Raw genomic sequence first — 26,391 nt, 5'->3', positions numbered from 1 at the left:
TTTCAGTTTCAAAGGAAACTTTAATTAAAAAAAACAAAACAACACAAACTACTAATCTACATCTCAAAGAAGCATAGTCCATTTTGGCTGAATTTCAGAGCCGTAATTTTCCACTCCTGTGGCACGTTTAGTTTTCAGTGGGTGTCAGGCTACAGCAACAGTTCCGTTTGCATTACAGCTTTGTACTTATGTCATTTGTGACACTGCTGCCTGACCTGAATAAACCTTTACATGGATCTGAAGGTCAGATGTAGGACTCTACAGCCATGCTGGGACCTTGGCCAGTCAATTAGAAACCCATATTATTAGTCCTGATCATGTGATGTTGTCAGACAGTAGTATTGATGTGGGCCGCCTGCTCTAATGGTCATGTGAGTTAGATCTGAGAAGACTCCACAAAGAGAGACGAGCTCTTCAGCCGAGGCTGCTGAGAGTCCCGCTTCAGCAGAGCACAGACTGCCTCCTCGATCTCAGACAGCCATGCTTTCTGCAGCACACAAACACACACAAAGCACAGCCGCTCAATAATGCAATCAGTGACGTGCATTTAAGAGACCTTTTCTTTCATGCAGGGTGTTTGTTGGCGTGACATTTAAAACAGAGTTATTTGATCAGGACAAAAACAGTGGCATAGGGCTGGAATCAGGTGGTACAGATCAGAGACGGCACAGTGTGTAATTACATCAGGACGCAGTGTGGCTCCTCACCTTAACGGACTCGCTCGGGGCCTGCAGAATGAACACGCCGATGCACTGCTGATAGCGATTCTGGTGCATTATAATAAATGAACAGGGTAGACCAGAGGCTAGACAGTGGAAAGGAAAAGCATATAATCACCAACCACAACAAATTTTATACTGTTCTACTCTAAAGGTCCATTCTTTGAATAGTAAATATTACAAATGTCATCTAAATGAATATTAATGCAGGGAGGAAATAATACACATGGAAATATAATTTCTAATCATTAACCTGTAGCATTAAGCTGGTCTATGTTCCTGAGCTGCAGGCGATCCAGTGAGATGGGTTGATCGAGCACGGTGAAGCTGCAGCCCTCCTGCAGTAACTGCTCTAGCTCCTGACCAGCCGCAGAGCGCACAGGGAGAACCTCCCCAACAACAGACTTCTACACAACACAAAACACTATAACCATTGCTTGTGTATCAATTTCATATGGTCATTATATCAAATTAGCTTTTGGAACCATCAGAAAATGATCTCTTCAAAAAACATATTGTTTTGTTAAACAGCTCAACTATTGCAATAGTCTTTAACTCGTTTCAGGATGCTCCTTTTTAGCATTGAATTCATTTGATATCGCACTCCACAGTAGTGGTTAGTGGCTCATATAATAATAGAGTTGTTTTGTGTTTTTTTTGCACCTAGTCTACTAGGTTTCAATTTAGTCTGTCTTTTATATCTCTGTACCAACGTTATTGTGGAGTGGTGTATATTGTTTGCCCAGCAGGGGGCTCACACCCCTCTCATGTTTCCCATCGCCGTGCTATCCAGCATGTTAGCATATAACTATACTTTACACACAGAAACCCAACAGTGTTGCAGAAATCAAATAATTCATTTGTTTTTTTTCCTGATGGAAAATATCCGATACGTCAGTTTCCATTCTGCCGATGGAATGGAATTGCAGTGTTCTGTGAGAAAGAGTTCATGTTTTCAAACAGTTACGAAGATCAGTCTCAGTAGACGGCATTACATCTGTTGAATCCTGTTACGACATTGTACACGGAGTAGATAAATGCATAGTTCTTGAAATACTGCACCTTTTTAGTTCGTTTGACCTTGGTGATGAGGAGGAATTCGTCAAACAGAAACAGGTAAACATCATTCGGCTTGGAATTCTCTGTTCAGAGAAAATGGTGGACAATAATGTTTTTTGTATCTAAAACAGTATATGCACAGTTCCAACTCAAGTTTAAAAGATCAAATAATGACTATTTCTTATTGTAGGGAAATAGAAATATATATATATATATATATATATATATATATATATATATATATATATATATATATATATATATATATATATAAATAATGTAATGTCGTATAAAGGATGTATAAATAAGAAGAGAATGCTACATAATAGAAAATGATAACTTTTCTAATCTGAACAGCTTAGGTTTCAGAAGTCATGTGTCCGTGTCTCACCTGTGAGTGTGAGCTTCCCTTCGTATCGGAGACTACGCTGAGAGACCAAGTTTTCCAAAGTCACAGCTTTCAGCAAGTGTTTCAGATTCTGTGGGAAATTACAGGTATGACTACTATGTAAGCTCAAAAAGTGAAGTTCCAGCTGTCTCTCAAACCTGCCACACAGTACACGTTTCCTTCCTATATCAATCCACACTTTATGGGGCATGCATCTTGCAAACATTAAAATGTGATCCCATCTGCCCTGCTTTTGTTTTTGACACTGGAAATTTCGCATCACATGCACATGCATCTTCCTGTATACATTGTTTGCATGTGAATGATACTCTTTACATGAACATGTGAAAGTAGAACAGAAACAAATATTCTGTTTGTAGTTGATAATGCCAACGTACAGTGTGGACTCCATCTTGCACCTAATCCTATTTAATCCTTAAACATCCTTTACTTCTTTCAAATGTAATGAGGTGTTGTAATTATGATAACAAAAGGTTTTGTCATAATTATTCTGAATCATACAGCTTTCTATTTGTAGAATGTTTGCGTCCCTAAGGATCAGCAACGAGTGCCTTCACATGGTATACATGGTTATTACTCTGAAAATACCATGTGTAATATGTTCACCTCATTTTAATACAAGACTGACTCTATGGACATTTACTTTAAATGCAGGGTTTTAGGGCTTGTTGCCCTGCAGTTGACCTTAACGTGCGAAGGCTTTATCTGTGCTAGAAACACAATAATGTTAGACACTATGAAAGCTTTCCTTCTACAATTTAAATTTGTACTGGTCTTTTGAATAGGACTTAATGCTACAAAAGGTCAATTTGGTGTAATTACCTCTGGAACATGTGCTCTCTTTTCTCTTTCCCACACTGGGAGCCAAATCAAGGCTTCCTTCAGCTGATTAACTTTCTGATAGTTATCCAACCACTTCACCTTCCCCTCCAGATCATCTATAGATAGATAGAGATAGATAGATAGATAGAGAGATAGAGAGAGAGAGAGAGAGAGAGAGAGAGAGAGAGAGAGAGAGAGAGAGAGAGAGAGAGACAGACACACATTCAGGGTCAATTCAGCATTTCAAAGTTTCAGTTGTGATTTCCACTGAAGTTTATCCACACCTTCTGATCAAACTTCACTCCCATTGTTCTGCTCTCTATTGCATTTCTTTTATTCCCTTGGTGACAAACAGATCTATTTTCATTATGCTCTTTTACGTCTGTACGTTGGGAAAGAGCTCTTACTCATCAGATGCTGGAGGTAATTAGTTCCACACCCATTAAAGAATAACCTGTCCTAACTATAGACACAAAGTTCCATGACATGTTATACGTTACACCAGACACGCCCTCAAATCAGTCAGGAGAAGAAACATTGCTAAAATCTACCCCCTGTGACGCCAGTGTGCAAAAGCGTTGGTGTAGTATATTTGTTAAAAACCTGCCAGTCTAGTTGCAATTAGGATCTCATACAGTTCTACAGGTCAGTACATGCTGATAGACACTGGCAGAAAAACAATAACATGCAACACACAAATGTTTTTTTAAATAAAATAAATAAATAAATATATATATATAAAAAGTCTGTGCCGATTTGTATACTGGTCTTTCCTGTAAAAAAAAAAAAAATACTGAAAGAAATTAATATTGGAGAATAAAAGAAATGACTTCTCTTACAAAAACAAAACTGGTCCCTTTAAATATATTTGTGTATTTTACATTCTGTATTGTACATTTCACAGCTGGATCTGGGGGCAAAAGCCATATTATGATGACAAATTACGAACTGGAATTGTAAGCTGACACCGTTGGTGTTGTAATTCCTCTTCAGACATAAGTGCTTTACTCTAACATGATCTGATAAATACACAATACCAACATGAAACAGGTGGTTCATATTACACCATTAAAAATCAACACTTTTTGTCATTTGTCAGTAAAGATATTAGCATGTAGGTGGAGTTATTCGATTCCTAATTCGAGCTGTTCAAGTTGACAAACATACTCAAAATATTCAGATATTTTCATATTTTGGTGTGAGATTGCAGTGTGTAAAAAATAAAAAAAAGAAGCATTTTCCACACAAGTGCAACTACAGAGCAGCACGACAGCGCAGCACGTAGTGGGACGGCTCACTGCTCCCAGAACAGGTCCCTGAGTTCGATCGTGAGCTCAGACTACTGTCAGTGTTGAGTTTCACATGTTCTTCCTTCTGTCACTCGGGTTTACACCAAAAACATGCTAGTACATCAAGTGAGCGCTCTGTGTATAAGACATTTTATTCCCACCTTGTGCCCTGACCAGGATAAAAACCATTACGACGATGATAACGAGGAAAAAAAAAAAAAGACTTTTTTTTGTAGACTCATTTAGAAGCAGGGTTGTATTTTCCCGGAAAACATTCAATTGAAGAATATTATTAAGGGTATAGTCTGATGCTATATTGATTATTTTCACTTTCCTTGATTTTAGCATGACATGTTTACCGTTTCAGCAGTTAATTACTATGACGTTATCTGGCTAGCTTGTTAATCTGCATTCTTAACTTTTTTAGAATTAATGTAAACACTATTTTGTAAACATTCAGCTTAAAGTCATAATTAGTGTCTCTTCATGCAGGTATATTTTTATTTATGACTCATCAACAGAACAAAGTCCCACATCACTGTTCTAGTAATATTCACTACATCTTAAACTGCTCTCAGAGTAATTTAGCCATAGTAAGAAAATACAAATACCGCTATTAAGTATTTTTTTATTTCTTAATAATTGCCACTGAAAGAAGTGTTTTAGATTAATAACCTACAGTGAGGCCACTGCTCATGAGAATTTTTTTGCTGGCTGCAGCTGTGCTAACTGATAATGATATAATGGTACATATTTACATATGGCTTTGTCCACCAGCTCCACTACGCTCTGTAAAGCGCTTTCCTCTGCTTCTGTGCAGCTCCTCTTCTCCATGTTCTTCAGGATGAGAGGGTATCGTGTGAACCTCTGCAAAGGACTCACTAGAAGATCCCTTAACTGCAGCCTACGGCACTGTTCGTTCCTCTCGCACCACTGTGGAAGACAGACAGAGAGCCACTACAATTACCATCATCGTGATAGAATATAGAGTTCACAATACTTTGTGAGACATTTTCAATGCCATTATAAATATAATCGGTGTTATAGATTATCTGTTTATGTTCATTTGACATAAAAATCCTCTAATTTAGGTAACTGTGTGGAAAGTAATGAAGGTAAACTGTTAACGTGAGAGAGGATTGAGGAGGAGATGAAGAAAGCTTCATGAGCTCAGAACTGAAAGCAGTTTTCAAAGTTTGCATACCCTGAAAGAAATTGTTAAGCATTGCCATTTATTTGAAAAATGACTGATTATTAAGAATGATAAATAATTTTTATTTAAAAGATAGTGGTCACATGAAGTCATTAATTATCACATAGTTGTTTGACTCCTTTTTGACTCCCTCATTCTGTTATGCTTTACATATTTAAGTCATATAAGAAATAAAATAAATGTTTTGCCTTCTCATACATGTTTTCTTTAAACAGTGGTACACATCTTGCAAATTCTCCCAAGGTATGCAAACTTCTGAGCAGAACTCTATGTGAATTAAATTGGAAGGTCAAATATAATTCCAGATTGTTTTAATTACATTTAAAATACAAATCACAATACAAAATACTTTTTTTTTTTTTTACCCTGTCAGAAAATGTAATAGCAGCTCATGGGTCTTGAAGCATTCTGGAAATGAGGCCTAATGAAATCTATACTAGTCTAACATACCTTCAGATAAGTACTGAAGTCCTCCCTGGCTTTCAGGGTGTCCAAATGGAGGATGGCTTTACTGTAGTTCAGACAGTATTTCTGTAGACAGTGACAGATGCTCTCACCAAAAGCCTGAAAGGTCAAGCAAAGGGTCAGAAATCATGCACAAATATTATACATTCTGTTGACTTAGACATAACTTGTATTTGACTAAAACACAGCAAAACAGCAAGCACACATGCAACCTGCACACACAATGCAAATGCATGCTAATAAATCCACACAAGCACACACATAAGCAAATACATGCGTGTGTACACATACAAGGCCCCATCAGAGATACCTCACCTTTTTGAGAATGGCCATCAGGGCCTGTGTGTTATTGTTGTCTGCAGGCTCTGGAGTGGCCCACAGCTCTTTAATCACATGCAGTAGACTGGTCAGGAAGCCAAAGCTAACCTACAGTCATTCAACACACAATCTGATTTGATACTCTGAACCATACATGATTCCAATACATTTTTACTTATTGCAAGACTATAAGCGGTAATGTAAATACACGAGTGGCATATTAAAGGAAAAAATACACTCTGTCACAATGTGATGGAATTTTGCTGGCAGGATTTGCATTCCCTTGTTTTCTTAGTGTAGGAGTGCAAAGCTCACATTGTGCCAGGGCCACGTCAGTGTTTTTGTGAGCTTTTGAACGGCCATAAACTAAAGCTATTTATTTATTTATTATGCTGTCTATCATGTAAGAATATAGAAAACAATATCTTAGACTTCGATAGTAGCTTATCACAATTTTTGAAGAAAAAAAAAGAGGCTAGATTTTCAAACTGAAACTATTCAACCGTATGAACTATTAGGTGATAACATTTGCTGTGCTGATCTTTTGTGTGTGTGTGTGTGTGTGTGTATAAATATATGTTAGGGCTAATCTTTGCTGTGGAGACGTCAGCTCCATACGGTGCATATCTAAGCTGGGAATATTTTTTTCCTTTGTGTTTTCATTAAATATTTCACCAACTATATGTTTTCATTTTGATGGCAATTTGTATAACGTGTACTGCACTAATCAGTTTCTGCTTTAGCAGTCATGAACTCGGGAGGTGTTTTAAGAACTAAAGCACAATGTTGGTTTTGCCTTTAACTTTTCACCCATCTGTATCTGTATTTTTAGATGTTCTTTACCAGGCACAGCTCATTGAGGTTTCCAAACAGTGCCCAAGATTCAATATCTTGTAGACAATCCCTCATCTGCAGATCAGACAGAGGAGTCAGAAATACCTGCAAACAAACCACAGGTAAAGCGGGTTTAAAAGAACAGATTACATATACAAGTGTGGTTCTACAACCGAGTACAGGACTATTAGGGAGTTTTGTGATGTGCACATCTCCTGCTGAGTACCAATAAAAGAAACATCACACTGAGAGCATATGCTTATGTATGTAGTCTATAAAAGATGCCCCACTATATCAGCCACATGCTCTGAGCATTCTAGTGAGTGGTCCTTTACCCAGAATCAGACCTGTTTGGTTAACTCGGGATAAAGAATAAGGGATTTACAATATTAAAAAGATTTGCATTATAAAAAAAACATAAGTCTTATTAATATTTTATTAATAAACTGTATATTGTTACTGTTTTTAAACAAGTCATATACTTTCCCCCACCACACACTGTATGAATGATTATACCTCTTTCAACACCATTAACTGGTCTAGGAAGTACACACACTCGCTGGTGAAGAGCTCCCAGAGTGCCTCCTGTCTTTTGTGTGCTTTTGGCTCTTCTTCTACCCTCAGCTCTGGGTGACTTCTCAGAAACTCCTCTAAAGCCAAATCCTGAGGTACAAATATAAGAAACAACTATGATATGCCTAGAGATTTTATACATAGCATTTTATTTATACTCAGACACTATTAGACCCGATCACAACACTCCTAAAAATGCCCTAAATGTACTCGTGAACATATAAAGTAAATCATGGGAAAATAATCTATAAAAATAAAATAAACACAGGCAACTGGCATTTGTATATGGAAGAAATACGAATAGAAATGCTACATATTCAAATGAGACTCAACAGCATCTTACCACTTATAGCTTTAAGAAAACCTTTTACAGTAATTTAAGTTCAGTAAGTATATGTACTCTGTGTCTGAAAGAGAAGCTTTCTTCTTTGAACATTTAAAATAGTTTCAGCACAAATTTCAGCTGTGACCTCTTGTACCTTGTACTGTTGAAAATGTGTGTTTCTCCACTCCTGGATGTGAATGGCTGTGAGACATTTTTCAATGTCTGCAGCTGTGCGTGTCCTGCCTTTATTCTGATAAAAAAGAACACAGTTTTAACAACACTGTGAGAGTTTATCTGACCGATAATGACAAAGATTCCACACACACACAAAAAAAAGAAGGGAAATGTCAAAAATTCTGCAGTGCTCTTCAGGAATCAGGGAAACCCTCGAACAATAAAAGAAATCAATTCCAATTGACTCAAATTGAGTAAAGCCTAAAAAGAAGAAAGGTTCAGTCAAGCATTACTGCAGCTTCAAACCCCACATGCTCAAAAGGAATGCAAGACACGGAACTCACAGGAGTGAGAATGCTTTACATTAAAAAAAACCACCTAACATTCCTTGCAATCTCAAATCCAGGTTCACTTTCATCTTATTTATGTATTATTTGGTTAGCATTTCAGAATGTGCGCTCAGTCGAGGCTCTTCTCTGTATTGTACTCGCGTGTCCGCCTCACGTGTACATGTTCATGCACATGGCTGGAGGCTAGCCCTTCTCACTGGGAGGCAAGGGCAACGGGGTTCTTCTGTCTCGCCTTTCAATGTTACAGCCAATCAGATTCCAGCATGGTCATGTGACAGCCAAGGTGACTTTATATGCTGATCGACTTGACAGTGCAACAGGAACAGCAGCACAAATTTACCTGGCACAGCTTAAAAAAAGCCATCAAGCCAAGCCAAAATGTATTCATCGTTCACTTGATAAGATTCAGTAATAAAGCACAGACAAATGTAGTCATTTTAACAGCTTTTATATCTGTACTACGAGTATCAAACATCTTTATGATGCTCTTATTTTTAGTTCTGCTTGTTCATGTGATTATTTATATGTTAACTGCTTGTATAAATGGTGGCAGAAATTGGGGGAAAGGGGGACATGTAAATCTGCTTTCACTCTAAGTGGGTCAGTGAACAATGTGTGCTCAACCCTGAGTAGGAAAAAAAGCACTTTTAGACAAGACAAGTTGAGAGAGCAGTTATTCAGGCATTCGGTTTGATCATGTCATTCATGTTTAAATGTCTGAAATGTTAAATTTCACCTACCGTTGTACGTTTTGAGAAAGGCCACTTTGATTTCTTCATATCTATATAATAAGTTTCAGACACTGTTAGTATACAGAGCGAAACATACACAAAATACTGAAATGTGTAACACTGTGGAAAATGTAAGTGTTTAGTTATTATTCTATTCACTGTGAAATTATATGATGTGTATGTATATATATATATATATATATATATATATATATATATATATATATATATATATATATATAATGACAGAAATACTAAGAATAACAATATTAATGTTAAGGTTCATGGTGCTTATGGAATGCTTATGGTGATAACAGTAGCCTAATGAACCTGAAAACGTGGAGTGGTTTAAAATATCGACAGCATCATTGGAAACAAAAAGATCACCGGGAGAAACGTCCAGTCCTGGAAGAGTGACGACCACAGAGCTTCGCCTTCTTTCCTGCAGCCTGCTGAACACAAGGCAAGTGCATGAGAAACAGGTTAACAGAGGTTAAGGTTGCAGAAGAGTGAAGAACACTTCAGCCCTAAGGGATACAATTCCCTCAAAGCATGACAGATGAACAGCATTTATGCTAAACGACAGGCTGTTTGACAGAAATGTTCTAGATAATTAGCGCAACTCATAAACCGGATTTAAAGATATCAGGATATCAGATCACGATTCTCCATAGCAACTAAAAAAATCTGGGCAAAAATAAATCAATAAACCTAAAATTGGATTACTAGCATTAAACTCTCATCAGCATTACAAAATCACGAGTTGCCATGTAGCTCTAACCAATCTGTAAGCCACTGGCAGCTGTCACATATTGAATATTGAAGTTTGTTACAGCCAAAATACTGAAACTCCTTAGTTATGAAGTTGGAAGTGCCCCTTAAACATTGACTAAAGACAAGAGGAGTGGAGGGAGATCCACATTTGCATCACATGCGGTGTGCATAATAAACAGCATAAGTTCATAATCTGATGTGACTGTAATTGCAATCACATCTATTACTAACACTTTTTCAAGAATTGCACAAGCTCCTAAATGTCTAATAGAAAAGGTAAGCAAAAATATTTTCAAACATCACCCGTCTTTTATTGAGATAGTCTTTTCCACAAGTTAAGGGCATGAAATTACTTATTTACTTTGCTTCATGTGGCTGAAATAAATTATCTCGTGCAATTTTATTTGCCTATGGGCAAAGAACAATGTCAGCTTAGTGTCGGGGTATTTGCATCAAAAGTATCAAACGTAATATAATCATATGATTTACCAGAATGCAGCATTAATTATTCAATGTCATGTGAAACTTGACTCTATATTTAGTTACAAGGAAATTGCCTCATCATATTAATATACTGAACAGTAACATAACATTCAACTTTATATAGGAAACATATTATAGTAAACCTTATATAATATAACAAAATCTCATATTAAGATAAGTGAACCTTGAGATCAGATCTCCTTTATTACTTTATTAACAGGGTTATCAGGTTAGAGTGGTTCACAAACACAAAAGTTGAAATCTTTTGTTTCCTGTGTTTATATTATTCATGGTGTTGGTTTTAGTCAGTTAAACAAAACAAAATCTGAAAAGGGGAGAGTGTATATCTTGTGGAACCAGTTAAGAGGAAGAAGAAAAAGAAGAGGTCGGACGGGAGATACAACGCCCTGCTTCCAGCCTGTGGCTGTGGAACCAAGAATAATGATTTAAAAATGAGGGGATTTTTTTGCCTCTAGTTTGTTAAGGGTAATCATATGTAGGGACATTTATGATGTAGATAGCTGCAGGATAAATTCAGCATGACAGATATGAAGTGTACAAGCTGAATCTGGAATGAGCTTTATTTCTTTTTGATCCGATTGCCTTTCATGTGCTTTATGCTCAGGTGACCTCAGTTCTTCAATGACCTGTGCTATATGGTGGCTGAAACCTCAGGCATGAAGCAGAAATGCTTTTCACAGCAACTTGACAGGCTGGTTTTTGAGTTCCACCCTCAATGTTGTGACTGTCCTCTCACAAAACGACTAAATGTTGATGGCTTGCTGCTGAATGTATCAACATGACATTTTAGGTATTTTGCAGTGAAGATTTGTCACGGTATATTTGCATTCAAAATGTGCAAATAAAAACTGATGAAACAGTATGTACAAAAACAAAACTAAAAATCATAGTTCAACATGGACAACTCCTGTCAGTGTTCCTCAGCACCTGACCATGAGACTCTAATGATAAACAATAGTGTCACACTCTGACCTTATACCAATAATGCCAAGGGCAGAGCATGTGCTCTGATAGACCTTTCAAAACAAGTTTTTTTTTATCTTCCCCTGTATGTTTAAGCCTTTCTTGACATTTTATGACCTATTAAAAAGACTCAATGTGAGTTCATGCTAGTAGTGTTCAGATTCACCCTCTTCTCTACTACATACAGTGATTAGCTCTACAAGGAAGGCTTAACAAGGAAATCATTGCTTGATGTGACCTGGTCCTGTTATAAATAGGGAACTTTGAAATGGCCCGTGAAACAAAAACAGGTCATCATTAATTCTATCATAAAACACATCCGTAATGCAATTCACATCCCACTGAGGCTCGGTCTGACTACTAACTCCCATGTTACTGTGCTTCCATGAAAAAAAGGGGGCTTTGTCCTTGCACCTTTGCCAAATAATGATGCCCTCAGTCTCAAGCTCTCTCATCCAATTCCTGTCCCAGAACAGGCCCTGTTGTTATCGTGCAGTGCTGCACTGGCATTTATAGCTGCCTGATTATCTCTCATTATCTTGCAAGATGAACAGCTTCATTGGGGAAAACAGAATTAATGAGTTTCCGTGTTCCACACAGAAGCATGGGAGTAGAATACCTTGGCATACAGAGTTCATATGCCTCTGACAATGTGGGATCACAGTGAACAAAGGGTTTCGAGTGGCCAGCGCCATTAGCGCTGCTCCATGCAGTCTGTTTGCGGCTGAGAAAGGTGCCATTTGGCCATCTTTAATAAAATAACGCTTCAAATGAGTGATGTACTGCGACAAGTGAGGAAGCAATTTGAGGGGGTATGGAACTGTTGGTTTTGGCACAAAGAACAAACCTGCTGGCTTGACAAGTTTCACTCGTAAGGAACAGAGACAGAATGAGATTTTGTATGTACTAACACTGGGTATAAAAACAGAAACGCTACATGGCTCACATGCAAATCTAAGAAGGGCATAGTTCATGCAAATGTCTAAAGATAGTGCTGCTATTCACTTACCTTTTATGACTCGGCTCTTTCACCTGTAGTGAAAAACAAATGATGTTAGCACAGACAGTAAATAAGGAAATTTAGACTGTCTGAAAACATGTCTCTTCTGCATCACTACACATGAGTAGATTATATGTCTCAGTAGCAATAATGGTCATTTAAATGTTCTCTTAAAGCCACTGAATCTGCCTTCAGTTCTGACTATAGAAGATATGCTTGATTGAATGAATAAATTGAGGGAATGCGGTTTTCCTTTCATTCTTTTGATTGCCCACTGACCCCACCATTATTCTGTGCCTGTGGACTGTGGGGAGTGGGGGCCCATTGGAGGAGTCTACTTGAGGGGGTCTGGCGACATGGGCTCAGTCAAAGCTGTCGGCACATGTATCTACTGATTCATTTGCTGTCAAAAGGGCTCATTGTGAAAAGCCGCCACAGGAGGCTGAGCAGAATGAGCATGGAGACTTCAATTGGAAGGAATGCATAGGCTCTCTGTGTGACGTATTATGCAACAATAAAAAAAAATCACTTCTGACCCCCTGGATTGACTGTGACCGTTTTTAGCCAGTCTACTTAAAAGACCATTATCACTGTCCTGAACATAGCACTGGCAAAAACATTATTCCTCCGAAAGTTTTGATATATGCTAGACTGAATTTAGCAGAATTTGCCTTACCTCTCCAGTATCATCATCAGTATCAGTGTTTTCATTCACACTCAAAAACTCCTGCTTCAAGTGATGGCTACTGCTACTAATTGTCTTTGATCTATAAGACCTGACGTTCCCAGGAGCCACAGAGTCATAAGAGTGGCCGTTCCAGTGACCGTCCTCATTAGACTGGTTCTCAATGATAGCAAGGGGAGATTTCTGACGATGTGCAGGTGACACAGGGCTCCTTGGCAATGGAGACTCACTCACACCAGGCTCCTCTTGAGTACTGCCTATTCTCCCTGCATCACGGGAAGGAATCCTGGTGCTCCTCATCCTCCTCAGAGTGGGAGATGTGGAGATGCGAGCAGGCGCCTGCCTGTCAAACTGAAATAGCGGCGTGGGCATGGCTTCCACCTCGCTTACCGAGCCACATCTCAGTCTGGAGGGTGTCCTAGACAGCTCGAACCGCAATAAGAATGGATAGCTCGTTTGGGTTTCTTTGTCCACGGTTGGTTCACCAGATGTTTGGGTATGTGCATCCACAGTTTTAGCCATTTCCCCATCATGCCATTCGATGTAGGTCCAATCCAGTGTTTTGTCCACATGATTTCCATTTTTCTTTATATACTCATTTTTTAAGTCGGTCATCTTGTGCAAAGATTCATGGTATCACCGAGCAACTAAAAGTGAAGAGCGTCCTCCAGGAGAATGGGGTCAGTCGGAGCCATGCTGAAGGACCTTCTGGAAAGGTGAACAAGATTGAGTTAGGGGATTTTTTTTATCTGAAATCAGATTAAACTCCTTTAGGAAGTAAATGTTCAGGACAACAACGTTAATGGGGAAGTATTAAGTACACAAGCTCGTTTACACAGAAATACGCCTTGCCAGCGTTTGACAAAAAAACTGTTTTAGTTAAATGTCACTGTTGGTGACTTAATCTTGGGGAAAACAACTCGAGTTCAGCACTGAATTTGGGCTTGAAAACCTGATCCGAAACACTAACCTAAGAGCTGTAAACAGACTCGAGCTGCACATCTGCTCTAAAAACGGTTAAACTGATCCAGATGTTTTAGCCTCATGCTACTGTAAGTATCGATACTTCACCTGTTGCGTCCCCACTGTTGGTCTTAACCGAATTAAACTGTTAAAAAAATACCTTAATATCTATATATATCTATATCTATATATATATATGAGATATAAGCCAGTAACATTTTATTTAAAAAATAAAAATAAATAAATCGTAGTTACTTACGTTTTATTTCATGTTTATGTCCTGTTCATGAGGCCAATATTACAGTTTCCTCTCAGAGAAACAAAAGATAAAACAGACACTAATGTAAACTCCCAGCTACTGAAAAAATGATTTTTAACATCTATTTAAATAAATATTTAGTAGGATTTAACGAGCCTTTGGTGATTCCTGGTTGAGGAACAGCTCTGTACACAATAACCAGCCGTTACCGCACAATAGACTGAGACAAACCCCAGTTGCCTTGTTGACTATCAGAGGGAGGTCCAGGTGGGCGGGGCTTCCTGAGCTGCTGCACACTTGCCTACTAAAAAGTATGTTACACACAATACACATATTTACATAGCACGAGCGTTTGTGACACACTATAAAGTAAGCTAGTGTTCTGCTTCAGCCCTGTAGCGTGTGTGAAGCGTGTGATTTTTAACTCGGAGATACACTATACACAGGATCAAGTTCCCTTTGTATCCTGACCTTAAAGATCTAAATGTGACTATAATGAAATTCCTGCAGTTAACACACTAAAGGACTAATATGGCATATGGTACATGACATATGGTACATGACATATGACATTTGGTACAGTACACGGTGCCTACAATAACACCGTCTATAATAAACACGGTTTAGATTGTGAAGGATTAAATCTATCTCTGGATGAGGGATTAAAACAATGCTCGTGACTTCACGCTTATTAATTGGCCCAGTAAAAAAAGTTGTTGTTTTGTTTATAAGCTCCAATGTAGCATAGTTCTAGAGTAGACCACACCCTGCCTATCAATATATATACGTGTGTGTGTATAATATATAACACCTGAAAGAATAATATATAGGTAATTGTAAGAGAATAATATAGTAGCAGACTAGTATATTGTTCTATTACTGTAGAAGAGCATTATTGTCTCATCAGCTGCATTTCTGTGTGTGATTAATTAAAAGATCTGTTCATATCAGGAAATAAATATCAGGAAATGAAAGCCTTTGGTATTAATAGTTTCCATTTACATATCAGCCCCAGCAAGCAATATCCGCATTAATAGATTAAGTTCGGAATATAATTAAATATTTGAGAGTTATTGGCTTTGCTCATCAAAGATCCAGCATCAAACACCAAAATACTGCATTGGAAACAAAGACCTGACTACCATGAAATGAAGAAATGAAAAAAGAACATAATATATGATCTAATATATGAAATTTTTTAACCTTATGAAATGAATGTATGTAGATTCTTTATTTAGAACCACCTTCCACAGTCCTCACGAGGCCAACACACCACATTGAGGAGGGAATAAAGGTTCAATGAAATGAATTACGTCATCAAGAACCCACGTGGTTTTGCTGTAGTTATTTTACTGCACTCTAGGTGGCAGCATGTACATTTTAGTCTTCTCGATTGGGCCTAATGAAAAAAAATGTAACTCTTAAAAAGCTTTATAATTGTTTGATAAATGAATGTGAGACACTGTGCCAAGTGTGGATATTTAAAACTGATTTGTTATCAGTCACTGACAAATCATAATTCCTATACCAGAGTCTTCCCACTCATTTGATTCAGTTATTAATTTTTTTGCAGTATGCTTGAGTACTGCCTATCCTCCCTGCATCACGGGAAGGAATCCTGGTGCTCCTCATCCTCCTCCCCATGTTTTTGCCTTTAAAATATTTCAAAAGTCAAGTCTATCCATATACAACTCTAATACAACACTCACTAACTCATTCACTTTCAAGAAGCACTTTATTGTGATCAGGGTTGTAGCGTGTCCAGGGCCTACCCCAGGAAGCGATGTGGTAATAAAACGTGGAGGGAATATCAATCATGTGGCACCAAACACAAACACACATTATCTTAGCCAACTCATCTAAGGGTGTATTTTTGCAAGATGAGTAGAACTGAAGAACCCAGAGGAAACCCATTAGGACACAGGAAGTACATGGACAGAAACTCAGAACGAATAGTAACCCAAGCAGTGACCCAAGGTAAAATCAGGTGAAATCACCGCCCATTGCATCATCATGCTGCCCCTTCTGAATTTCAAGTTGAATCACAGAACCTACCGTATATCATAGAGCATTTATTTTATTCCTGAACAGAACAACCACTACACTCAAATACCTAAATCTTTCTTTAGTTTGGGTTTCATTCATTCAGTTTAAGCTGTAAACCAAACCAGCCAATAAATTAATAATTTGTCATGAATTACTTTTATATGGTGTGAGAAATACAACCATGTATTACAAAATAATCCCAGGCAATAACATTTTTCAAAAATTGCAGCATATCGCACAGTGTTCCCTTGAGATTTCACAACTTGTTAGTTGTGACTTAAATTGAAAACTGGATTAAATCACAAGCCAGAAGGAGTGAAATGTAAAGTAAATGTTCCAACTTCTTCAGTGTGCTTATTTTCAGCTCTTACCTCCTGGGTTGGGTTTTGAATTCTGTCACCAACCTCTAATTACATCTTCTCCCCTTGCCTAAGGGGTCTCCTCCAGGCACTCTGGTTTCCTCCCCAGTCCAAAGACATACATGGAATTGAAAAGTGTAAATTGTAAAGTGTGTGTGTGATTTTGCCCTGTCACGGCTTGTGCCCTGTCACGGCTTGTGCCCTGTCACGGCTTGTTCCCTGTCACGGCTTGTGCCCTGTTATTACAGCAAGTAACAGCCATAATATACTACACATATACTACTATACTGTACAGCAAGTAACAGTATCTATATAAAGAGCCTGATTAGGTGCATTATGTTTATAAATCTGTAATTTATTTTTTAGTTAAAGAAGAGCCAAAAGGTTTAAGAACCTCTGACACAACAACAATAATACTAATACTAATACTAACCAATCATGGCACAGCTAGACAGCATGAGCGCTTCCTCCATTGCACAGGACAAGCTGTGGGCTGTTAAACCCTGAGAAGTGCGTCTCCTCCCCCAGAGGGCTGAGAAAAGAAACGCCTTGTCTATTCTATTTCACAGGAAGGAGTTTCAAACCTCAAGAAGAACGTCAGCAGAAGTCAGCAGAAGTCGGTCACTTACCGTGCAGCACGTTTTTTCTTTTTGGGTTGTTTTTTTTTTTTGAGGGAAGCATGTTTTCGTGTCCTGCAGCACAGGCTTGGATCTACAGGTTCTGAGACGCACAGGACAGAAGCACAGCTCACTGAGCACCAACATCGGCCTGGATTGATTTCAGTTCACAGAATAAACATGTCAGATCACAGGTCGAGTTTTCTCCACATCGGGGATATTGTGTCTCTGTACGCAGAAGGCACTGTCAATGGGTTCATCAGCACTTTGGGGTGAGTTCTGGTATCTTTAACCTTTCATCGCACAGCACTTTTGTTAGAATGCGTGTGATTTCGCTTTATACACCGACCGAAATGCTACACTGTGACTTTGGAATAAGGAAGTGATTGTGGGCCTTTTAGTGACTGTGACTCTGACTGCTAACACACTGATCAAGCAAATCACTTAACAGGAACGCAAAGCTGGATATTTGCTTAGAGAAGTGACTTTCAAATGAATCCACCAGCCTTCAGTTTATAAACACGACTTCATTCAGGTGAAACATTTATTTATATATATAAAAAATGTGTACAAACTCTAATCCCAAACTAAACCTGAAGCCTGCAGACACTCCTGTGTCACATGGAGCAAATGACATAACAATATAAAACAATGTAGTTAGTTGCCTGTTTTATTTCTAAAAGCTGATTAATGCCATATTTTAAGAGGAAAGTTTGAATCCTGTCTGAAGGTTGTTCCTTTAGGTTTGTCATGACTCCTAGTTAAGATGAGACGCTTTACACTTTGCAGGTTGCAGCATGAATGCACCACTTGCATTGGACTGTGGCTTCAGTGTTATTTTGTGTCTTGGTGCTAAAACTTTTAGCACATGCCTATTGGATTCTGTGTATATATGTTGAAGCCCAAAAGGCTCTAGTAAAGAAGAAATAACTTGATTTACCCCAAAGTGTTTGTTTGTTTGTGTTTGTTTGTTTGTTTGTTTGTTGTTGCACCAGAGTTGCAAGTAAGGCAAACTTTCAGCCACCACTTCCACATATTGCAAACAGCATGTTAAATCATTCTCACACTTGCCTCAGAAGACAGTTGGTAGAGAAACATTTTCTTAAACGAGCAGAAGAATAAAACAATATAAAAACCTAATTAGAAATATACAGTACACATGAAATTGGAGCTACATTATCAACCAAGTCAGTTCTAAGATATAAATCTGATTTAAACATTAAGTCCAGACAAGTCTAGACAGATAGATAGACAGATAGATAGATAGACAGATGGATGGAGATACTTTATTAAACCCACAAGGAAAAGAATTTTACAGCTGCATAACAAAAATGAAAAGCAAATAAAGATCTACAAAAACCACACTGAATATTAAATAAAGATACTACATACAACATTAAAACAGGGACGATTATAAATAAAGGAATAAACTACACAACATATGCAGTAGTGTGTTCACCTATCACACAGCGATGAGCTATATAGTTGTACAACGGAAAGGTTGTACAACTATAAATGTATCTAAATATAATGTATCTAAATATAAATGTACAACTATAAATCTTTAAAATGTAACAACGATTTCCTGAAACATTCATTAATGGTAGTAGAGCTGAATGACTTGTAATACAATGGACTTATTACTGAACCATGAGCTGGGCAGAAAGTAATGCACTCTAGATTGATGCGTATAGGGCTGTAGACATAATCATGATGCAGCTTTACCGAGCTCCGGATGTATAAACACTTTAAAACCAGAAGCAGCTGTAGCAAGAAATGTCACCCTGGGGTGATATGAGAAAGATGCATTTAATTCAGTTCAATTGAATTTTATGTGTAAAGTGCTTTACATGACTATCACCAATAAATCTAGTCCTGTGAATTACCAAAGATTTAACAACAATTTAAAAGATTTTAAAATGGATTGGACTGAAAAGGGCAACAAACTGGTATAGATCGATGTTTTGCTAAGACTGTGACGTTAAATCTTGGCTAGCATGCTAAACTAGCATTAGCTCTCTGACAGGACTTTCTGCTGTTAACGGTAAATGTTGCACCTCATATGTGCATATGTTTGGATTATAAGTAATGCTTTAAACAGTGAGGCTCAGCTTCAGATATTGAGATATTCATCAGTGTGAACAGATCATTAGGAGTGAAATCATCTGGATTTAAAATCTAGGTGTGTAAATTGTTCCATTTTGTGTTGAGACTGCGGTGTGAGCGGTCAGTCATGATGTCCTCTTAGATGAATAGCCATCTGTAGGACCCGTTGTAGGATCTGTTAGCAAATGTTTTCTGCTTTGCATCTGTTCTGTTGTCATTTATTGTGCATGCCTGAATGCTGAGAACACAATGAGAGTTATACTCTAAATGTTCTATAGGGACGATAGACAAGGCCTGAATTATGAGAACTGTTACATGTGAAAATGTACCAGCTGGCAGAGCCACCGTTGCAGGAATGTGCTGTTAGTTTATTGTGGCAAGCAAACAATAGATATGCGTATTGACAGCCAGTCTCAACATGTACTTCCGCTGATACTGGATTTATTATAGTGTTTCCTGTGAACACACAGAATTGTAGAACTGCTTACAGAGGAACAGGAATGAACTTGCATTAAAATATGGGCCTGTGGAATTTGATGGAATATATTTGATGTGATCTCAAAAATCCACGTCTGTGGAAGTGGTGAGACTTTTAACAGAATTATTTGGGTTTTTCATTTAGTAATGCAAATATGCTGGACAATAACAGATTGTATGCAAAGCTTTAGTGGTCTGCTTATCCTAAACAGGTTAAAGCAATGCCTGACTTGATAACGGCAGACTTTACAATCCATATAAAACCACGGCAAATAATTCATTTGCAGTTAAAGTTTTAGTTCTTTATCATGTTATAAAGTTGAAGGTATTTGACTTGTATGAAACAGTGACTCTCACCTTGACACTGTCTGACCGCTTTCTGTTACGTCTCAGAGTTGTAATGAACATGCTCATTAACTAATGTTGACCGTGCTTAGTTCATGATTAACCTATTCTGTTTGGTCATGTATCTTAAGCTACAACCTGACGTATATCAGTGCTGCATTCGTAAGATGTGTAAGTGTGCCTCTGAGAAGTTAATCATTTAGTGAACATATGTCACAGTGCTGTTAGAGCTTTGCCTTTTTCAAGCCAGCACTCATTACCTTTTAGATTCCCCTCTACTACTTCCATGATGCCAGATCAGAATATGTAATTTAGCCCTGTTTTACAGATTTGCAGTATAGGCCTGTTTATTTCAGATAAGCAACCACAGCATAGCATTGTTTTCCAGTGCTGTTGGCCTGAAAATAATTTTCTTATTTGTGGATTATTATAGTAATCCATATATGATGATGGGAACTGATAAAGTAAACATTCTCTGAAATACAGAACATACATTTGTTTTTTTTATCATCGTTTATTAGGACGCTATGGAATTTTTAATAATAATTTTTTTGTACATTTGGCTCCGCCCCCATTTTCACATATTTCTTGGAGATTTTTATTATTTTTTTATCCTCCATTGTCATAATTTTTTTTCTTTCAAATATAAAAGATAACTCAATCTCTAATATTTAATAAAAACCTAAAAGAGATGAGATCACGTCTGTATTTGTAGCTCATTAATGTATACACTGATTTCATCAACAGCATCTGCTTTCTTTCTTGCACCTGAAACTTCAGGTAATCATTACAATCTGTATTAGTCTCTTTATCAGCTGTGTTTACAGGCTTTAAAGAAAAATTTAGGACCTGTTGGGTTCCTGTTTGGCGTTAAAGTTGTGCTGATGCATTTCTCAGTTTCTTTCATGGTTTTGAGCTGTTTATCACATTAGCATTTCACAAGCTTTTGAAAAAAAAAAAACTAAACCGAAACTAAATCTTTTTTTGAGATACATGTGGCTGGCTGTGTGTGAATCAGTTATAGCAGGAGAAGCAAACTTACAGTGACAATCAAGCTAACAAAATACTTGAATCTAATGACATTCTCATTAACCCCGTAGAGCATGTTTGACCCATGTGACCGTAATTATGTGCAGATGCTGGATGCAAAAAAAAAAAAGTTACACCGCTGTGTAGTACAAATGGAAAATGTGTTGTCTGAATGCTTTTCTTGCTATATTTCCTGCCCAAAAGAGTTATTCTTAGTCTGTGACTCAGAGAACCATTTTGTTATTGCAAAGTGCATTTGAAATCTTAAATCTGGTTGTCCTTGTTTCTAGAACTAGAACTTATTTTACATTCATCCACTTACTATACATAACTCATTCATTGGAACATGTAGTCTCTCAACATGTGTCGATTTATGAGAAGATATTTTCTAGATGCCACTCATTACAGTTTCCCAGCTACTATTGAAAGAATTTCTTTCTCTTAGGAAGAAAGCTTTTTCTCCTTATATGTCTGATGTCGACATCAGTGATAATAGTGGACATAGTTAATATTAAATGTGATGCATGAAATTTCCAGAGAAACAGGATGTTTTGGGCAGAAGGTCCTCTATCAGCTGTTTGAACAAAGTGCCTTTGAGAGTGTGGGAGGTGGAAAGATTTGCCTTGGATTCACCTCCTACATGCTGAAGAGCACTTTGTACAGCTTTGGGTACAATTGTTTTTTGTTTTTTTTCCTGTTCATGTTCACGTTGGGGTGAAAATTTCAGCTTATTTACTTTGACTTGGGTAATGCTCACATTTGTCATGGGTAATGCTTTGAGTATCACTAAAGTTTTATAAACAAATCCAAATAGGAGACAGACTTTTCTTTTTTTTTTTCTTTAGAGATCTTGTCCGAAAGGTTTGCCCGGGCATGTGGTTGAGATTAAAGGGATCCGGTGGAACACCATGGCAAATTTGCGCAGCCATGAGCAGATTGGTTAGATCAAACAAAAACAAATATTTTCATTAATATAAATGTACAGCTGTGATTCATTCATCTGTAGTAACTGCCTGGTCACAGTGGTTTAAATTCGTCTACCCATTTAGTTACATTTTGGGGAATGGAACTATTTCATTAGAAAATATCAGGTCGAACCAAAAATAATACCAGTGTCAGTGGAATTAAAGATCATTGCAATGCACATCTTTAGTTGATACCAATTTTAAGGACAGAATTCACAGAAAATACTGCCAGTTCTAACTGGGATTTTGTGTCTCGGTGTTCTCCGATTATTTTAAAATTGTGCTCAGTAGCTTTGTTGCATCAAATCACTCAGTTACGCTTTAGTACGATTCATCATCTGTTAACCATCTAGCAAAGTATGAGCTTAAGATCCACTGAAAAGTGAATTTTGTGCCTGGGGTGTTAGCTATTTTTTGTTATTTGACTTGTTGATAGCATATGAATAGAAAATAAAGTTGCTATCCAGACTCAAGTGAAGTATTTTAGTTTAAATGCCTGGACAGAACACTGATATTAACCAAAACTGGCCAATGGCTTGCTGGCTTTATGTCTAGGGCTCACACAGGTTTGTGCTACATGACCCCATGCCTGTTCGTGTCCTCTAATCTATATTATTGGACATAGCCAGCTAAATATTTTGTCATGTAACATTTTTATGTTAATAATAACCTTTTTAGTCTAGTCAGTTTGGTTTCTGGGCAGCTTAAACACGGGCCTGTCTTTTACTTGCTTGGTGGACTAATGATGAATTTATGATTTCTTGGAAGACATTGTTCAATAATCAAAATATTTTCTTACCCTTATTGTGTCTTGAAGGACTGCTTGTGCTTTGAGTCACTTAAGGGCTTCACTGCCTTTGAGAAAACAGAGATATGACTCCATTAGGAAAGACGTGGTCATTATTGGCCCAGTTTGCTTTATCAAAGCCAGGCAGAAATGACAGACTTCCTTTGGCTTTAGTGTGTTCAGTGAATTGTGTTGTTTCATTTAGCAAGGCTCGGGTGTATGCAGCGATTAGACCATATAACCATAACAATTCTCTTTAAGCCTCTTTAATTTGTTTGCTGCATGTACTTCTAAATAATTTTGTACTTTAATCAGCTGTAACGTTTGTCTATCCATTACATACACTGGAATTATCAGAGCACAAATTCTGTAACTCGATTTTTAGTGTTTCTATGTGAAAATGATTATGAAAATTAGATTATGGACTTCGCTATCCTTTTGAACAAACTAAATGGTTTGCTGACTCGGGGTTATGAGCTATTCTTGGGAAGGATTTCTGCTGTGTTTGATTCGATTCTCATTTGAAGCTTCTTACTTAACTAACATGTTGAAATATTAGCACTCTTGTACCACGTGGGTCAGTGACATTTGATATTCTGCTTCTCTGGTTATTTAACATAAATACTGACACTGACACAAATACTGACACCGTAGAGTGTGACTAAAAGTCTGGGCAGGGTCTGTAGTATGAAAAAAACCCCCAGAAAATTCAAATTTATTTGTATAGCACTTTTAACAATTGACATTGTCTCAAAGCTTTACAGAACATAATCATAAAACAAAAGGTTAATATAAAGATAAATATAATACAAAAATTAAAGTTAATAGATATATTTAAATGTGTTTGTATTTATCCCCAATGAGCAAGTCTGAGGTGACTCAGGCGACTGTGGGAAGGAAAATCCTCCTTGGGTGGTAAAGAAAGAAACCTCGAGAGGAACCAGACTCAAAGGGGAACCCATCCTCATATGGGTCACACTGGAGGGTGTAAATATATACAATCTGACAAATGGTGTATTGATGAGGAGGTTGTTGTCCTCAAAGACCACATGGAGTTGGCATCTCCTCGTAGTATGTCCGAATACTTCATGAAGCACAGTCCACCTGGAGCTGGTAGATCTCTAGATGTCTCAGGATCCTCACATGGTTGACCTCGTCTCAGTGAAGATCAAAAATCTTCATTGCACGGAAGACAATCGAGCTGGTACAATTTCTGGACGCCTCGGAATGGGTAGAAAAAGAGAAGCAGTGGAGAGGAATTAGCGTAGCTGATGTTCATAATATTAGCAAGCACTAGATGATAATGTACATGTACTAAAGCACAAGAATATAAGTATTATGTGTATGCTGGACTAAAGAGATATGTCTTTAATTTACATTAAAACTGGGAAAGTGTGTCTGAGCCACGAGCACTATCAGGAAGACTATTCCAAAGTTTGGTAGATAAATACAAAAATGCTCTACCACCTTTAGTATACTTTGATCATCTGGGAACTACCAGAAGTTCTGAGTTTTGTGATCTCAGAGAGCGTGAAGGATTGTAACATGTTAGAAGACTAATTAGATACATGGGAGCTAAACCATTAAGAGCCTTGTATGTAAGTAACAGCAGTTTGTAATCAATTCTATCTTAACAGGTAGCCAGTGTAGAGATGATAAAATTGGGATTATATTATATTTTGTCCTGAGAACTCTGGCAGCTGCATTTTGGACTAACTGTAGCCTATTTATTAAAGATGCAGGACAACCACCTAGTAATGCATTACAATAGTCCAGTCTAGAGGTCATGAAGGCATGAACTAGCTTCTCAGCATCGGATACAGATAGGATGTTTCTCAGCTTGGCAATATTTCTAAAATGGAAGAAAGTGGAATTTTGTGGAATGGGCAATATGAAAAAGACAAATTGCTCTCTAATAGAACACCCAGGTCTTTCACTGTTGAGCTACTATTGTAGTAACAGTACTATACTTGTCAGTACATCCCTCTAAATGGAAGTTGAAGTGTGGGAGCTTCTGTGTACTGGTTTTAGAACCAATAAGTAGTATTTCTGTCTTATTAGAATTTTACAACAGAAAATTACAGCTCATCCAAACTTCTCTCTTTACGCACTCAGTTAATTTAGATATTTCATCTGGTTTTGATGAGAGATATAACTCTGTATCGTCAGCATAACAGTGGACACTAACTTTAACAAGTGCAGTTTCTGTGCTATGATGGTGTCTGAAACCTGACTGAAACTCTTCAAAGATATTGATCTCCTGTAAGAGGGAGCTCAGTTGAACAGGCACAACCTTTTCTAGTATTTTAAACATAAAAATAAAGGGTTGAAATTGATCTGTGATTTGATAGTTCATTTGGAACTGAATCAGGTTTCTTAATGAGAGGCCTAATAACTGCCAACTTGAAGGATTTAGGAACATGACCTAAAGATAATAATATTTTTATCTATCTTTATAGTTAATAATATTAAGAAGAGGCTCACCAGCTGTATGTAACACTTTCAATAATTTAGTTGGAATGGGATCTAACAAACATGCTGTAGATTTAGCTGTAGAAATAAGTTTATCTAGCTCTTCCTGTGCTGTACTTGTAAAGCAGTGTAGTTGTGAGTAAAGATACTTTCACTGGTTGAACATCAACTATTTTGTTTTTGATGCTTTCAATCAGTGAAGAATCTCAGTCCTCACTACTGAACTGTGATGGAATAGTGTTTTCAGATATCAGAATTTTTGTTAATCTGGTCACTGTGCTAAATAAAAACCTGGGATTGTTGTAGTTATTTTTTATGAGTTTGCTCAGGTGCTCAGCCCTAGCAGCTTTTAGAGTCTATAGCTGGATATACTGTCCTTTATATGCAATTATAAAAACCTCTAATTTAGTTTTTTATTTAAATTTAGTTACTTTTGCTCGAGGTTACAGGTTGCTCTCTCAAGGAAGAGAATATTATAACATGGTACAGGTGTTTTGTCTCTAACCTTCTTTAATGGGATGGGGCAACAGTGTCTAATGTGCTAGTGAATATAGTGCCTATGCAGTTAGTCATTACATCTAGATCGTTTGTGTTTAAGGGTTCAGTAAGAAGTTGAGACAGATCAGGCAGATTATTTCAGTTCTGTATTGTCAGGCAGGCTACCAAGTCGATAACGAAAAAATCTGTTCAGAAATGCTTTCATCTTATCACCAGAAAATCCTGAGTTGAGGTGCTCCAACCTGAACTGCAAGAAAACAT

General features: G+C 37.5%; 2 protein-coding genes across 12 annotated transcripts in view; one reads left to right on the top strand and one right to left on the bottom strand.

Annotated features, from left to right (window-relative positions):
• On the bottom strand, positions 1 to 16,993 carry plekhg7 (pleckstrin homology domain containing, family G (with RhoGef domain) member 7). 7 transcript variants are annotated; one of them, XM_027161425.2, is made up of 18 exons: positions 16,847 to 16,993; positions 14,430 to 14,733; positions 13,199 to 13,915; positions 12,532 to 12,554; positions 9,612 to 9,733; positions 9,291 to 9,331; positions 8,181 to 8,276; positions 7,645 to 7,791; positions 7,138 to 7,233; positions 6,292 to 6,402; positions 5,962 to 6,075; positions 5,057 to 5,231; positions 3,010 to 3,125; positions 2,170 to 2,257; positions 1,782 to 1,861; positions 973 to 1,126; positions 708 to 805; positions 1 to 487 (listed from the first exon to the last, which is right to left on the bottom strand). In XM_027161425.2, exons 3-18 carry the CDS (start codon positions 13,820 to 13,822, stop codon positions 377 to 379), a joined length of 2,196 nt encoding a protein of 731 aa, XP_027017226.1. In that variant the 5' UTR covers positions 13,823 to 13,915; positions 14,430 to 14,733; positions 16,847 to 16,993; the 3' UTR covers positions 1 to 376. The 7 variants fall into 7 exon arrangements, with proteins under 7 accessions (XP_027017226.1, XP_047678132.1, XP_027017228.1 ...); XM_047822176.1 differs by lacking the exon at positions 16,847 to 16,993 and adding an exon at positions 15,633 to 15,725; XM_027161427.2 differs by lacking the exon at positions 16,847 to 16,993 and having other exon boundaries at positions 14,430 to 14,450; positions 14,586 to 15,577.
• A 382-nt stretch (positions 16,994 to 17,375) lies between these two features.
• Positions 17,376 to 26,391, top strand: part of itpr2 (inositol 1,4,5-trisphosphate receptor, type 2) — an 83,128-nt gene continuing 74,112 nt past the window's right edge. For 4 of the 5 annotated variants that reach the window (XM_027161422.2, XM_027161421.2, XM_027161419.2 and 1 more), the window contains exon 1: positions 17,377 to 17,723. In XM_027161422.2, coding sequence (XP_027017223.1) covers positions 17,632 to 17,723 — 92 coding nt within the window. In that variant the 5' untranslated portion in view covers positions 17,377 to 17,631. Of the gene's footprint in view, positions 17,724 to 26,391 lie in introns of all 5 variants that reach the window. The other variant, XM_027161423.2, reaches the window with a different exon arrangement.

This window comes from Tachysurus fulvidraco, chromosome 13 (genome assembly GCF_022655615.1).
Source record: "Tachysurus fulvidraco isolate hzauxx_2018 chromosome 13, HZAU_PFXX_2.0, whole genome shotgun sequence".
Lineage (NCBI taxonomy): Eukaryota > Metazoa > Chordata > Actinopteri > Siluriformes > Bagridae > Tachysurus > Tachysurus fulvidraco.
Note: the sequence above shows the minus strand (reverse complement) of the source record. Positions and strands in the feature narration are given on the sequence as shown.